At 37.7% G+C, this 15,716-nt stretch overlaps 1 protein-coding gene across 7 annotated transcripts in view; it reads right to left on the bottom strand.

Moving 5' to 3' along the window:
* Window positions 1-15,716, bottom strand: part of FAM13A (family with sequence similarity 13 member A) — a 353,167-nt gene that overhangs the window by 316,660 nt on the left and 20,791 nt on the right. For 5 of the 7 annotated variants that reach the window (XM_055434553.2, XM_055434558.2, XM_055434554.2 and 2 more), the window contains exon 1: window positions 12,894-13,107. The exons of 1 other annotated variant lie outside the window; for it this stretch is intronic. In XM_055434553.2, coding sequence (XP_055290528.2) covers window positions 12,894-12,920 — 27 coding nt within the window. In that variant the 5' untranslated portion in view covers window positions 12,921-13,107. Of the gene's footprint in view, window positions 1-8,178; window positions 8,253-12,893; window positions 13,108-15,716 lie in introns of those variants that run through there. One more of the 7 variants, XM_088836241.1, reaches the window with a different exon arrangement.

Below are 15,716 nucleotides of genomic sequence, written 5' to 3'. Positions count from 1 at the left end.
CTGAAAATGAAGATTTATCTAGATGTCATCTTAAGGTAGCTTTAATTTGAAGGACTAGAATAAATATGTAGAAGGAACACTTATTTCTCTGATTATATCTGAATATCTTGCTGAAACATTGGCACGTAAAATCAACTCAATTCTCTTTGACATTCAAAATGCTATAATCTCTGAAATACCAAAGTTTCAGGTAATCACAACTTAAGCAATTTCAACAAGACTGTACACGTTATAAATAAAAATGCAACTTACAGTTCATTCAAGTAATCACAGTGAAAACCTCATATAGGTTTGTTTCTTCCTTTTAATAGAAAAATTGTCCCCAAGGAAGTAATTTAAAAGATCAGTTTTAATATGGTTTAAAAGTGAGGGTTTATTTTAATAAAGCATGTGTCCTGTGTAAATGTATGGATCTGTAACTCTAAACACTAAAAAGATGGCAAAAAGCAAAAAATTTTATTTGAGGACAGGGGAAGCAGATTAGGGGAAATATACCCTTTTGAAAATGAATGAAACTAACCGAAGTGTCAATATTGTAAGTGCAGGTTCATGTAGATCTTACAATCTAAAAAGAGAAACACTATCTCCATCATAGAGATGAGGAAACAAAGATCAAAGAGTTAAGAAGTAATTTGGAAAACGTCATGGAGCTGGGAAGAGTTTCACCATACTCCAAGTCCATGTTCCTCTCCTTAAATTTATATTAACATTAGTTTGTTTATAATTATAGCAACAAACTATGATAACTACTATATGTGACACATGACAGCTACACAAAGAAAATTCTACAGTTGTGATTTTTAGTAGGATTTCTGTAGTTTCAATTTGATTTTGAATCTTACAATCTATAGAATCACACCAACTTTCATGGACATCTTTTAATAGGTCATATTTGAAAGCCAGATTTCCCTAGTAAAATTCAGCAAATGTACAAAGTTATACACGAGTTTGAGCAAACTCCAGGAGATAGTAAAGGACTGGGAAGACTGGCATGTTGCCGTTCATGGGATCGCAGAAAGTCAAACACGACTGAGTGACTGAACAACAATAATGTTGTAGCATAGATCTAGTATCTGTCAATATTCTACGTAAGGCACAGTGTTAGCTACTACACAGTAGTATGGGCAAGAACTGTCACTTCTGGTACCAAGGAAGTTATTAAGTCAAATCTGTAACCACTACCATTTTGGTGTGAGTTTACAAATCTGTAAGTATCTTTCAAAAGAATACATGGAAAATTTCAGTCAACCAGGTCTATCTGGTGAGTGAGCAGCCAAGAAGTAACCTGCAATAATGAAACTTTGAAAGCAGTCTTAAATGTAGCATCAGAAACAGCTGACAATAAGATCAGATCACACAAATTTTATCATTTTCTTACAGACACAACATAGCATACTGGTTTAGAGCATGGACTGTGGAACCAGACTCTGTTTTGAATTCCATTCCAGTATCATTAGCTGTGCAAACCTGGACAAGTCACTTACACTCAGTTTCCCCATCTACGAAATGGGGATACCAGGAGTTCCTGGCATATAGCAATAAATGAGTTTGGAAGGGGCTCATATATATGTAAGAATGAGAAGAGGGTCTGGCACACTTAGTAAGTACCAACTGTTACAATCATCATCATTATCATCCTTCTTCCAGGAAATTACTCTGATTTCTTCTCAAAACAATTCAGAGATCCTTAACCACTTCCGTACTCAAATGTTTGTGTGAACTACAGACTGCGGTTGAAAAGGGCACCATGGTCAAGGCTTGTGGTTGGTAGACAGTCTAATGATCTAATTATTCTCCAAGTATCTCAATTTCTGAAAATATACAGGTATGACTTTTGAAAGATAAAGATAAAATCATTTTGCACATTAGTATCAAAATTAAAAGTTTTATTAGAAATCCTGTCTATATGTTTAAAACCTAAATTAACATTCTCTCTGCTAACAGTCCTGTTCTTTATTCTATCTTTTACTCAAGTATAGTCAGTATGTTGCGTCTATTAACAAATAGTGTAAATAGGCAATCTTGGCATTATGCCTCAATATTTTCAAGGATGAGACATGTAATTAACCTCACACATTCTGAACTAATTACAAATTAAGCTGTTTACTCATTATAGACCCCTACTACACAGCAAGTTTATATATAATCAAAGCAATAAAGGAATACTTGATTCATCATTCTTAATTGATAATTTATTTTAGGTTAATACTTTTAAAAAGATAAATACTGTTTTAAAGAAAACACTATGAAACAAAACAGCTATATTTTAAGAGAAATACAAAGCAGATTAAGCAGAAAAGTAAATCAACAGAAGACAGAGAAGCTATAAAGTACAATTTGTGAATTATTGCTGCTAAAGGCAAAGATGGGACAGGAAACTTATCGCAGACATGACACCAGCTCTAGGAAGAGTCTGGGGAGGATCAGTAGGCGCCCAGGAGTGGACATTCTTTAAAATCTCCTACAAATATGTATTACTTTGAAGATAGAGCACACTCTGGGAGCTGAACAGGGCTCAATTGCATAGACGAAAAAGGTACAGAAAATATCTACAGGGACCCCAAGAGGCAGTTATCAGGAAGCACCAGGAAAATTCACTGCCTAATAGTCAGTTCATGACCTTGGAGAGCAAGTTTATGAAGAAAAGGCAGTAGAGCTCTCCTGACCAGGTGAGCTTCTGAGAGAAGGGGGAACAATGGGCAAACAAAGGGCCACATTCAAGAAAATAGTCCTTTAGTAGCATTACAGGAGGGAGTCTCAGGGTTGAAAACTTGAAAAGCTACCTTGGCCTCTTATCGCTACACCCCGCAGGACCCTCTTGATACTGAAGTACAAAAATCCATCTCATTGAAATGTGAGTAAGGAAAAACGAACATAGTCAGCAACTAAACCGACAGTATTTTAAAAAAAGAATAAAGGAACATTGCAATTTTCTTGAAATAACTCATGAGAAAAATGTTGCCAAGAAACAAATAATAACTGTAACCTAACAAAATAACCAAAGTTAATAAGGATACCAAAAAACACATGCAACAAAGACAAAGAAACTGTATTTCATTAAAATGAAAAACTTTTGTGCATTAAAGATACTATCAGCAGAGTGAAAAGACAATCCGCAGGATAGGAAAAAGTATTAGCAAATCATATATTTGATACAAGTTTAATATCCAAAATACGTTTAACAACATATACAGCTCAACACAACAAAACCCATTTCAAAAATGAATAAACACTTCTCCAAAAATGATATGGCTAATAAGCACAAAAAATGCTAGATTTCACTAGTCATTAACCATATGCAAATCAGAACCACAATTAGATATACTTCACACCCATCAAGATGGAAAGTGAGAGTGAAAGTGTTAGTCACTCAGTCGGGTCTTTGCAACTCCATTCATTCCCTTCTCCAGGGGGCCCTCCTGACCCAGGGATTAAATTTGGGTCTCCTGCATTGTGGACAGATCCTTTACTGACTGAAACACCAGGCAGTCCCCCCATTAAGATAGTTACTATCAAAAAAATCAGAAAATAAAGAGCTGGGTTCAGTTCAGTTGCTCAGTCGTGTCTGACTCTTTGCAACCCCATGAACCGCAGCACGCCAGGTCTCCCTGTCCATCGCCACTCCCGGAGTTTACTCAAACCCATGTCCATTGAGTCAGTGATGCCATCCAACCATCTCATCCTCTGTCGTCTCCTTCTCCTCCTGCCCTCAATCTTTCCCAGCATCAGGGTCTTTTCAAATAAGTCAGCTCTTCACATCAGGTGGCCAAAGTATTGGAGTTTCAGCTTCAACATCAGTCCCTCCAATGAACACTCAGGACTGATCTCCTTTAGGATGGACTGGTTGGATCTCTTTGCAGTCCAAGGGACTCTCAAGAGTCTTCTCCAACACCACAGTTCAAAAGCATAACCCACTCCAGTGTTCTTGCCTGGAGACAAGACTGAAGCGACTTAGCAGCAGCAGCAGCTTTCTTTATAGTCCAACTCTCACATTCATACATGACCACTGGAAAAACCATAGACTTGACTAGACAGACCTTTGTTGGCAAAGTAATGTCTCTGCTTTTTAATATGCTGTCTAGGTTGGTCATAACTTTCCTTCCAAGGAGTAAGCATCTTATACTTTCATGGCTGCACTCACCATCTTCAGTGATTTTGGAGCCCAGAAAAACAAAGTCAGCCACTGTTTCCACTGTTTCCCCATCTATTTGCCATGAGGTGATGGGACCGGATGCCATGATCTTAGTTTTCTGACTGTTGAGCTTTAAGCCAACGTTTTCACTCTCCTCTTTCACTTTCATCAAGAGGCTCTTTAGATTTTCTTCACTTTCTGCCATAAGGGTGGTGTCATCTGCATACCTGACATTACTGATATTTCTCCCGGCAATCTTTTTTTTTTTTTTTGATTTATAATTAATTTATTTTTTTTTATTGGAGGCAAATTATTTTACAATATTATATTGGTTGGTTTTGCCATACACTGACATGAATTCGCCCCGGGTTTACGTAAGTTCCCCCTCCTGAACCCCCCTCCCGGCAATCTTGATTTCAGCTTGTGCTTCTTCCAGCCCAGCGTTCCTCATGATGTACTCTGCATATAAGTTAAATAAGCAGGGTGACAATATATACAGCCTTGACATACTCCTTTTCCTATTTGGAACCAGTCTGTTGTTCCATGTCCCATCCTAACTGTTGCTTTCTGACCTGCATATAGGTTTCTCAAGAGGCAGGTCAGGTGGTCTGGTATTCCAATCTCTTTCAGAATGTTCCACAGTTTATCGTGATCCACACAGTCAAAGGCTTTGGCATAGGATGTAGAAAAATCAGAACCCTTATGCATTGCTGGTGATGAGGTAAAATGATATAGCACTGTGGCAAATAGAGGTTCCTCAAAAAGTTTAATACAGAATTACTGTATGATCCATTGAGTATATACCCTAAAATCAGGAACTAAAATAGGTACCTGTAGACCAATGTTCATAGTAGCAATATTCACAACAGTCAAAAAGAAGAGATTGCAATTCAAAAGCCTATCAAAAGATGAATAAACAAAGTGTGGGGTGTGTATACACACACACACACATATATATATAAAGGCAAATGTAACTATACTATTTGTATATTTACCTTGCTTTTGCTTCTTATTTTGGAAGCCTTTCCATATTAGCACATATATTTGCTAACATGACACTATAAAGACACTATAACTGACTTAACCAATCTTATTTACTGATGTTTAGGTTGTATATAGTTCTTGATATTACAAGTATTTCAGCAATAAGCAATCATGCAAACATTTCTACGTAATTGTACAGATACCTATAAGATAAATTCTTAGAGGCACAATTGCTAGATGGACAGGCTTATAAAGCTGTAATTTTTTAAGTACTACCTCTAAGAGTTAAAAGAGGAGTCTTACTACTAGATTATATGAAAGCAAAATAAATTTCCCTTTAAATCACTGTAAAAATCATAAATTTTAATAAGCATTGCCACATTGTCCTACAAAAATGCTTTCATGGTTTACAGCTTGATTCATAGCATATGAGAGTGCCTGTTTCCCATTTTATCAACCACGAGTATTAAAAAATTTCATGAATGACTATGAATGAGGTTGATCAATTTTCTTTGTGAATTTGCATTTATGTTTCTTGTTTGTGAGCCTCCTAGTCATAAGCTCTGCCTAGTTTTAATTGGGTGGGTTTCTTTTTCCTACTGATTTGTAGGAATTTTTTTTGTATATTAAAATAATTAATCTTGTTTTACTCATGTGTGTTTTAAATATCTGTTCTAGTTTCCTTCTGGCATTTAACTTATGATATTTGTGTTGCACAGACATTTTGGTCATTTGGCAGAAAACTTTACCCATCTTTTTCTTCAGGACTTGTAGCTGGGTTTCCTTTGAAACACATTCCTTGCTCCAAAATTAATCTTCAAATTCACACATGTGTTATTCTAGTATTTTTATGATTTTACTTTGATATTTATATCTTTGATCCACCTCGAGTTGAAAGAGGGAGAAATACAGCAATTATCTTTCTTCAAGGAGCTAATCATTATTAAACTGTTTTAATTCCTGTTATTTTAATATCTGATATGCTAAACTCTCCCAACTTAGTCTTAAAGGAGTAACTGTAATAATTCAGAATTGTCATAAAATAAAATCATATAGAATCTTTCCATAAAACACTCATTCTTTCTGAATGACAAATTTAAACAAAAATCTCCAAACTGCCTGTTACCTATATGAACTTATATTTAATTATATGACACATAAACAATTATGCTATGACTTGCTGTACTACCCTTTCATCAACTATTGTCAATTCATCATTACAGAGAACAACTCAAATATGCTTTCTTATGATCTCTGTTTCAGAAACTACTGGACACAAGCTTCTCTGAAATTTAGTTTCCCTAAGTCAGCTTTAATATATGAAACAGAATTAATCAAAGTTATCATTATAGTATAGTCTTCCCTACTTAACTGGCCTAATTCTTTCATGCTAGTTTGCACTTTCCACCACTGTAACTAAAATTTCCCCCGAATCTTATGCACAGGTATTAACAATTTAAACCCATCCACACAGCCAACCATTCTTCAAAAAAAAACAAACCCTGAAATAACCTAGATACTAGTGACTTTATCCACACTGAGTAGATACATATATCTATCACTCTGTTATTGACCTATTTTGTTTGACTTCTGATTCTGAAGGGCAAATATGAAAATTCTCCTCACAACACAATTCAAATGTGAAGACAGACACATCTTTGTTTGACTGTTAATCTAGTCTTATTCAGTACTTGGTTTATTGTTTAAAAAAAAATGAAATTAAATGTTTAATCCTGTTTGAAATTTGATCTAAATCCAATAATATAAATAGTCCGGGTGGCTCAGATGGTAAAGCATCTGCCTACAATGTAGGAGACCTGGGTTTGATCCCTGGGATGGGAAGATCCCCTGGAGAAGGAAATGGCCAACCACTCCAGAACTCTTGCCTGGAAAACCCCATGGACAGAGGAGCCTGGTAGGCTACAGTCTGTGAGGTCGCAAAGAATCAAACACGACTGAGCAACTTCACTTTATATCTTTTAAAACAGATAATGATAGTATTAAGGAAACCACCTTAAGACAAGCAGATAGCCATGTAACAAAGATAATATTTTATGAAGCTGTACTGTTCACAATGCATTTTCACATTAGTGTTTGGTTTCTCAGAACAATCCAGTTCAAATACTAGTACCCCCTTGTGACAGATGGAAAGTGAGAGGTTAAACATCCTGCTCAGGGTCATGTTGGGCAAGCCAGGAAGTGGCTGAGCCAAGACTCAAAGCCATATCTCCAGCCTTTCAAATCCTGTCTCATTCCAATGCATGATGAGCTTCCCCAAACCACAGAATGAACAGTAAGCCACCAAATGATGAGGTGTATTAGTTGTTTCTGATGCAAGCAACTGAAATTCCAGCTTGAACTAGCTAAAATAATAATGACATTTACTAACACAGTGAAATAGTACTAAGGAGTTGAGAGGAATGGAAGCCTAACTTGGTAGATGCAATGGCTTGTGAATGTCACCACTGCTTGCCATTTATTGATCAATTAACTAAAAGCAGATCTTTAGGCTGCCTTGTCTCTTCACATCTGCCAGCAGCACTTGGTGTACTTAATTCATTGTTTACATTCAGTAGGGAGTGGGAGACAGACTGCTACCCTAATCATGGAACATATATCCTTCCCTTTGTTTGGTTTGAGCAATTTAGGTTACGGCCAGGGAGACTGTTTGTTTACACATGTCCCAACTATCTTTGCATTTAGGTGGGAACATGTGACTAGTTCAAAGCAATGAATCATGAGAAGAGTAATGAGTGACTTCCAGAGTGAGACAGATAAAAAGCATGTGTGCCTCCTCCATTTCTTTCCCTGATATAACTTAGGGGATACATGCTAATATGCTAAGATAATAAATAGATCACAGAATGGAGGAAGCCTACATACCAGAGCCACCAGATGGGAGAAAGATTCTGACAACTTGCATGAGATTCTGAGTAATCTACAAATTAATTTCCATGCCTCAGGCTACTGAGATTTCAAGGTTTATCTACTGGAACACGCAGTGCTAGTTACCTTGATCGAAGCAGATTACACGCCCACCTGAGGGAAAGCTATGCACTGACCAGACTGAACATCATCTGAGATTGAATGGATGTGTGGGATCTTTTGACTACATGTAACTTCACAGTAAGAATTCCTGAGATATTCAATTGGAGACTCAAACAGTTAAAAGTACAAAACATTTATAATTGTCTTGCTAATTCTTGTTAATAGAAAACTGTGCATTTACACAAAAATAAACACCACCAAGAAGTCAGATGCCTTTGCAGATACACTCTCAGATTCTTGAAGATCTTCGAAAATAAAATATACTCAGGGAACTGCAAAACCTAGGCCATGACTGATCTGTCCTGTGCAAATGTTTATTGAACAACTACTACTAGCCAGTCCTAAGCAAAAAGCCAGTAAAGCAAATAAGACATGACCCCTTCTTTCCAAACTGTTGCCTACTGTGCTGTTATGCTGTTCTTAGTTGCTCAGTTGTGTCCAGCTCTTTGAGACCCCATGGACTGTAGCCTGCCAGGTTCCTCTGTTTGTGAGGATTCTCCAGGCCAGAATACTGGAATGGGTTGCTATGCCCTCCTCCAGGGGATTTTCCCAACCCAGGGATCAAACCCAGGTCTCCCACATTGCAGGCAGATTCTTTACCATCTGAGCCACCAGGGTTGCCTACTAGATGACAGAAATTATGCTAAGAATTTAAACAGATGGTCAAATAGTCCCCAGAATCTACTGTCAAGGTAGCATACTGCTCAATAATGTCTGAGATCAGAGTATAGTAACATAACCAATATTTAAACTCAGGTATGCCAGGCTCCAAACAAAGCCCATGCTTTTCAAAAATCTCAAAGAAAGCTTAAAAAAATTAAATTCATTACGGCATTTAAAAAACCTAAATGTAGTCTGCATGGGAGGAAATTGGTACCAAATAATCAAACTGCTGCTGCTGCTGCTGCTGCTAAGTCACTCCAGTTGTGTCCGACTCTGTGTGACCCCATAGACAGCAGCCCACCAGGCTCCCCCATCCCTGGGATTCTCCAGGCAAGAACACTGGAGTGGGTTGCCATTTCCTTCTCCAATGTGTGAAAGTGAAAAGGGAAAGTGAAGTCGCTCAGTCATGTCCGACCCTTAGCGACCCCACGGACTGAAGCCCACCAGGCTCCTCCATCCATGGGATTTTCTAGGCAAGAGTACTGCAGTGGCTTGCCATTGCCTTCTCCGAATAATCAAACTAGAAACTACCAACAGGATATATCTGATGGTCTTGAAACTCTCCTCTTGTATAATACTTGTTTGCTGTATTATTTAGGAAGATTTGGTTCAGCTAAATTGAAAACAAGAGCAACTGTAAGGAGAAGATAGAACTAAGTGTTGACAGTACATAAGGACACAGGCTAGCTTGGTAGACATATTCTACATAGACAAAAGATGAAGATGATTCAGAAGAGATGAAAGAACCAAGCTAAGCACCTGACATTTATGAGACACCAAATATTTATGTCTTTACTAAGTCGCCCATTGATTTTAACCATTCTGGCCCCATGCGCTTTCTGCCTGAGATACGCACATAAAAGTTCATAACTGTGCAGTGGTGTCTTAGCAAGTTACAATTATACCTAGGCACACTTGGCCCTGACGACAGAGCAAGTTGTGCTGGCTCCAGATACACTCCATCTGCTGAGCCAGCTCACACTCAATACTGGTCTTCAAAAATGTAACACGATCGAAGAAGGTTGATATGGCCAAGAAGGCAAGAAAGACAGTAAAGATGAACGTTATGTAACACAGGACTTGGGGAGTGTGGTCTTTTGGTCCCATTTAAACCCTTTCTAAGTAGGTAAACCTACCTCATCTTTTCCCCCTTGCTTTGTGCGGGGTCTTAGGTTGGTGCAATCAATCTACAAGAGTATCCTGATTTGGTCCGCGAGCCTTTTTGTACTGTGGCCTGTCTGTACTATGTGTATAATAAGGTATCTGATAGCACCGGATGGTGAAGCTACAGGAGTGGATGTGCCCACATTAGGGACAAAGGCTATAAAGCCTAGGATACCCCTCAAATTGTAGCCAGCACCATCAAGAGCTGGGGCTAAGTCAAGACAGAATGATAGCTGGGGCCTGACAATACCAAGAGAACTGAGCCCCAAATTCACCACTCACTGACTTGGTCCCTAAACTCACTCACACAGCAGAACAGTCAGGAATATAAGAACCTACACGAAGGCACTCAAGGTCCCTCCTTTATTCATCCATCAGAACATCCACTCCCCAGTCTCAGCCCACCTGTCCTCAAAATGACCACATGGCACCTTGCACAGAACAACTGGAAGGGTATCGAATCTGAAAGGCTCAGGATTCACCTGAGAAGGCTTGAGTCATCCAAAAGTGTATTAAAAACTAGAAGAAACTAAGATAATGCCAGTTGGCAAGTATAACTTTCCTGTTCTGCCTGGGGGTGATTACTGAGGAACACTAAGTATGTCACAATAAAGAATCAACCTCTTCTATGTAATTTAAGTAAGTTTATGAGTCCACTACAGTTTTACTAACAGCACTGGCAATGCGGGAAACAGAAACTATCAAAAGGAAATGAGGACAAGATAGTCAATAGAACTAGGAATTTAAAATCTTTAAACCTGTCTTTCTACTTCAAGAATTCATGCGCACATACCCATACACACACTTTACAAACATTTGGTACTCAATTATTTTGTCTGAAGAACAACTATCTTCAGTAACTGGATACTGAGCAGTCACTACTACACATATGTCTAAGCAGCAAAGTTCCAAACTATTAAGTTTATGAGCCCACATGCATTCATTTATGTTTACTTAAAGTTCTCGCTTTTCTGTCAGAAAGAGAAAGTGTTTTGATTTTCAGTAGCCTTTTTTCCAGAAATACTATGCTCTGATTCCTAAAAATGTGCTTCCTCCTATAGTAAAATTGGGACACAGCACAATCAAAGACCAAGCTAAAGTGAAAGAGTAGGAATGATTAAGAATTATTTCTCCTGGGAGCAAATAATCTCTTAAATTGTATGATTTCTGTAGCAACCTTAAATGAAAATTTGTATATGTTTTGGATATAAAGGAAAAATGTGGAATTTCATACATGGGTTAGTCTGCATTTTAGTCAAGGTAGAGACCAATATATGCAATGGCACCCCACTCCAGTACTCTTGCCTGGAAAATCCCATGGACAGAGGTGCCTGGAAGGCTGCAGTTCATGGGGTTGCTGAGGGTCTGACACGACTGAGTGACTTCACTTTCACTTTTCACTTTCATGCATTGGAGAAGGAAATGGCAACCCACTCCAGTGTTCCTGCCTGGAGAATCCCAGGGATGGGGGAGCCTGGTGGGCTGCTGTCTATGGGGTCGCACAGAGTCGGACATGACTGAAGTGATTTAGCAGCAAGATCCAATCAAACAATCAGATGTCTGCAAATGTCAGGACTAATAGGTCAATCTGCTGCTTTACTCTACACATGTCCAGCTCTAAAGTCTTTCTTTCATAAAGCTGGAAAAATGTAGACCTGTGTCTGTAGTCAAATATAAGCTCAGTATTTTCCACAAATAAAAATAAGATCTTGAAGGAGACTCTTTGGAGTGATAAAAAGGTTACCAGCTGCGCACCTAGATGCTAGAGGCATCCAAGCATTGGGGCTGAAAGGAAAAGCGTTAGGAAGACAGGAACACAGGATGCTGAGAAGTTCTGGGCTGAAAACCAGGGAGTTATCTTACAGTTTGACTAAGAAAATTCAATTAGTGGGGCTAGTGCACCATCTGGTGGCCATTCTGGGCCCACATGTCAAAAACTTCCCAGATGTTTCTAGATATTTTAGAATGCCACCAGAACTACAACAAAAATACAGTTCATTCTGACACTTCACAGGATCCGATCAAAATGCGATGAACCACTAGAAAGAAGGTAATAATACAGAGTAAGATGTTTCTCATTCAGTGAACCTCCAGGGCAAAAAAAATGCCCCTTGGAATACAGTACCAATTTGAGATTGATGTATTTTCTGTGTATTAATTAAAAAGATTTAATTATAGCATTCTATAATTTATTTAATTGTAGATATACTGGGTTATTGCAAAAGGTTACACGTAAGCACTAAGAGAACTGTTTTTTTTTTTGAAAATTCATGAATTTCAGCCCTAGAAATACACACCTTTCTCCATGGATTTTATATCAGTGTTATTTATTACCGCCACTGTATTATAACCAGAAGTTTGTAAGGTTGGTTAAGGATTTACACACGCTTATCAATTTAGCTCTTTCACCATCACTTTTAGCAACCATGCTAAAACAAAAATTCTAGAATTACTAGATAAAAACAAAAATGTGAAATAGAAAAATGTTAACATACATTCTTGGAAGCAAAGCAATTGCCGGTTATTTTAATTCTTTTAATTTGCTCTCAATCTAGGCACAAGATATTTCCAATAACTACAATTTAACTCATACTGAACTCAGAACAGGAAAGCCTAAAACACTTGAGAGTGATCTATATACTGTATGTAAGTTTACTTAACTGAGTAAACTCAGCACACATCTTCCTTCACGTGGAAAAGGAAACTGGACGATAATATGGAATACCATCTCAAACACTGCTGAATGTCCATATGAATAGTTAGGAATTTAACTTAACAAATCTCCCCACACCTCCTAAGAAGCAAAAACAAAGTCACACAGACATCTCCTCCAAACCAGGAGGGCAGAGGCCTCTCCTGGGCCCTGGCAGCGTCCACCGAGACAGAGGCGGCCTGTACTCACACAGATGGCGAGAGCTCCAGCCCCCATCTCGCCTGGCAGATCTGACGAAGACTGGATGAAACGATCAAAACAGCAGCAAAACACTAAAATCCCATTTGGTCGATATGCTCTGATGTAAAACACAGCTCCCGATCCAGAGGCCCCACAGAGAGCCCAGGGCAGCTCCTAACATTTTCGGAAGTGTGGGTTTGCTTCTGATTTGGCTAAACACACATGGCTGGGCGGACTGCCTGGAGTTGAAATCTGAGCCACAGCTTCTAGGACTGGTGAACTGACGGAGTCATGTGACCTGGGTCTTAAGTCGCTGACATCTTTTTCTTAAACTGAGTTGTTAGATGCCACACACAGGCTTCTTCAGTTCAGAAAACACCAATTACCTTAACAGGTAGTGTTCATTCATGGATTTAACTAAGCGCAGAAAGCAAAGGCACATTTGCCTCCATCGATACTCATCTCTAAGAAAAACTCACCTATTTACATTCAGGTTTAAATCTGAAGGCATATTCCTCACTTTTCTAAGGCAGAATCAGTTAAATTTTATCAAAAATTTTCTTCCTTCCACCTTTATTCTGTCAGCATTGTTCCAAATGAAAACGCTGTACTTTATTTAACTGTTACATACTGCGTCTAATTAGTTTCAGATTATCTTACACACATTGGTGATAAACATAGACTACGTGTTTCTAGATATCCACAACTCAACATATGTGCCTTATGGTCTGGAAAATTAGCCTCTAGCTGACTTTTCCAGAATTTTCTACCCCATATGCCGCATCATTAGAAAATCTCATTTGACAAATTCCAAATATTTGAGCAGATAGGTAAAATATCCATTTCATATAAGCCAGAAGGAAATGGTACTTTTTTTTTTAATTACTGCTTTTCTGTCAAATCTTTCTAACTGGCACATTTAAGAGAATGGTAACAAATATTACATGGGAAGTTTCACCTGACTCAACTTTAAAAGATTTAAATTGCCCCCAACTACACAATATATTAATATTTAATCTTAAGGGGAGGAGGTGGGAGGAAAAGAAAAAAATGAAATCAGATCCCATTACAATACTTTTCTCCAAATATAGTATTCTTTGTTTAACTGCAGCCAACCAAGAGTACCTGCAGAGGAGCCAAGATAGCAAATTGTATTAAGCAATCCATAAGACTTGACCAAATATATTTTATTTCCATAGGTACACATGTAACACTGCACAGATTCTACTTTCAAAAGGCAGAGCAACACAATTCCAAGGCCATACAAGGGAATGGCAGTGGGACAATGGACAGAATCCTCTCTATTACAAAGAATACATTTTTTTTTCACTTCTACATTAATCTAGATTTTAATCACTCTGCTTCCTGTTCAACCATTAGAAAACTAGGCTGATTACTAAAGAAAATCATAACATAAACTTTGTCTAACACAAAATTTCTTATTTTTCTGATTATATAAATATTGCTGGTCCATAGTGACAAATAAAAAGATTAGGTTATCTCAAGGCCCATCATCCAATGTTACCCAATCAATATGCATTACCTACCCTGGGCCAGGTGCTGTATACCTTACCGACAACGTATGTACCTTTTCTCCTAGATCATCCAATGAGGGCAGGGAGGAGTAAGTAAAGTAACCTTTTGATTAATAAATGTAGAGGAGCTAATAAGCCAAGATGCAGCAAAAGAATAACACAGGACACCCAGAAACATTTAACATATTTACTTCCTGGATCTTTTCTATGCTTTTTTAAAAATGTAATTTAAATCCAATTTCTGATCATTTTAAATCCTAATATTTTTACTTAACATCTCATCAGATCCCATATTGTTAGCACTATAAACTATTTTAAATCATGCATACTACTACATTCTGTATATATAACCATTCAGTCACTTTCCCTAAAATGTTTTTAGACATTTATATGGTTTCCAATTTTAAGTGTATATGATTTTAAATAATGCTTTATTCTCAATCTGATTTTTTCTCTCCAGTAAAGACTGCTGAAAATGAAATTTCTGGATCACAGAGAATATGAACATGTATCAAGGCTCCTGACACACACTGGCTCTGGCAGTTTATATTCTTCAACTTGCCCTATCCAAGGTCTGAATATTTTGTAAAGTATTTCCTAATTTAGTGAAAATGATTTCTCATTTTCAAACTTACATTTCTTTTTTATCATAACATTAAAGATATGAAAAATCCTTATTAGTCATTTGTACTTCTTATTCTGTGAACTCTCTTTGATCTACTTTGTTTCCCAAATGGAGCCTTTTTCATTGCAGTCTCTTTTATAGGGTCTTTGTAAAGATCAATGATATAATCCATAAAAAAGCACTTATTTTTATTACCATCTGCCCGGTGCTATGCTATGCTAACAATTTAGGATGCTTATCATATGGTTTATGATGCTTTATCATATTATATATATCTACTTGGAATTATTTCAAAGTATGGTAAAAGATGAAGATCTAAACTGATGTTTTATTTTCATATTACTACAATGGTCCAGACTGTTAACTCTCTCCAGTATATAATCTCTCTTTCTGATAATATTGGAGCTCTTTCTCCCCCTGAGTTGTGGCTGGGCCCACAGTTACCCAGCTGGAGACTACATTTCCTAACCATTCACACAGGTAGACAGGGCCAAGTGATCAGATCTGCATTAACAGAATGTGTATGAATAGAATATGTTCACCTTCTGTGTCCTGTGCTTAATAGGAAATCCCTTGCTTCACATCTACTCTTTCTCCCTTTCATCACAAATCCCCTCCCCTTCATCACAAGCTGGAATGAGGATGCACCAGAAACTGAGCTTTGACCATGGA

The sequence above is a fragment of the Moschus berezovskii genome, chromosome 5 (assembly GCF_049115385.1).
Source record: "Moschus berezovskii isolate FMDL1 chromosome 5, NW_MosBer_1.0, whole genome shotgun sequence".
Taxonomy (NCBI): Eukaryota; Metazoa; Chordata; class Mammalia; order Artiodactyla; family Moschidae; genus Moschus; species Moschus berezovskii.
Note: the sequence above shows the minus strand (reverse complement) of the source record. Positions and strands in the feature narration are given on the sequence as shown.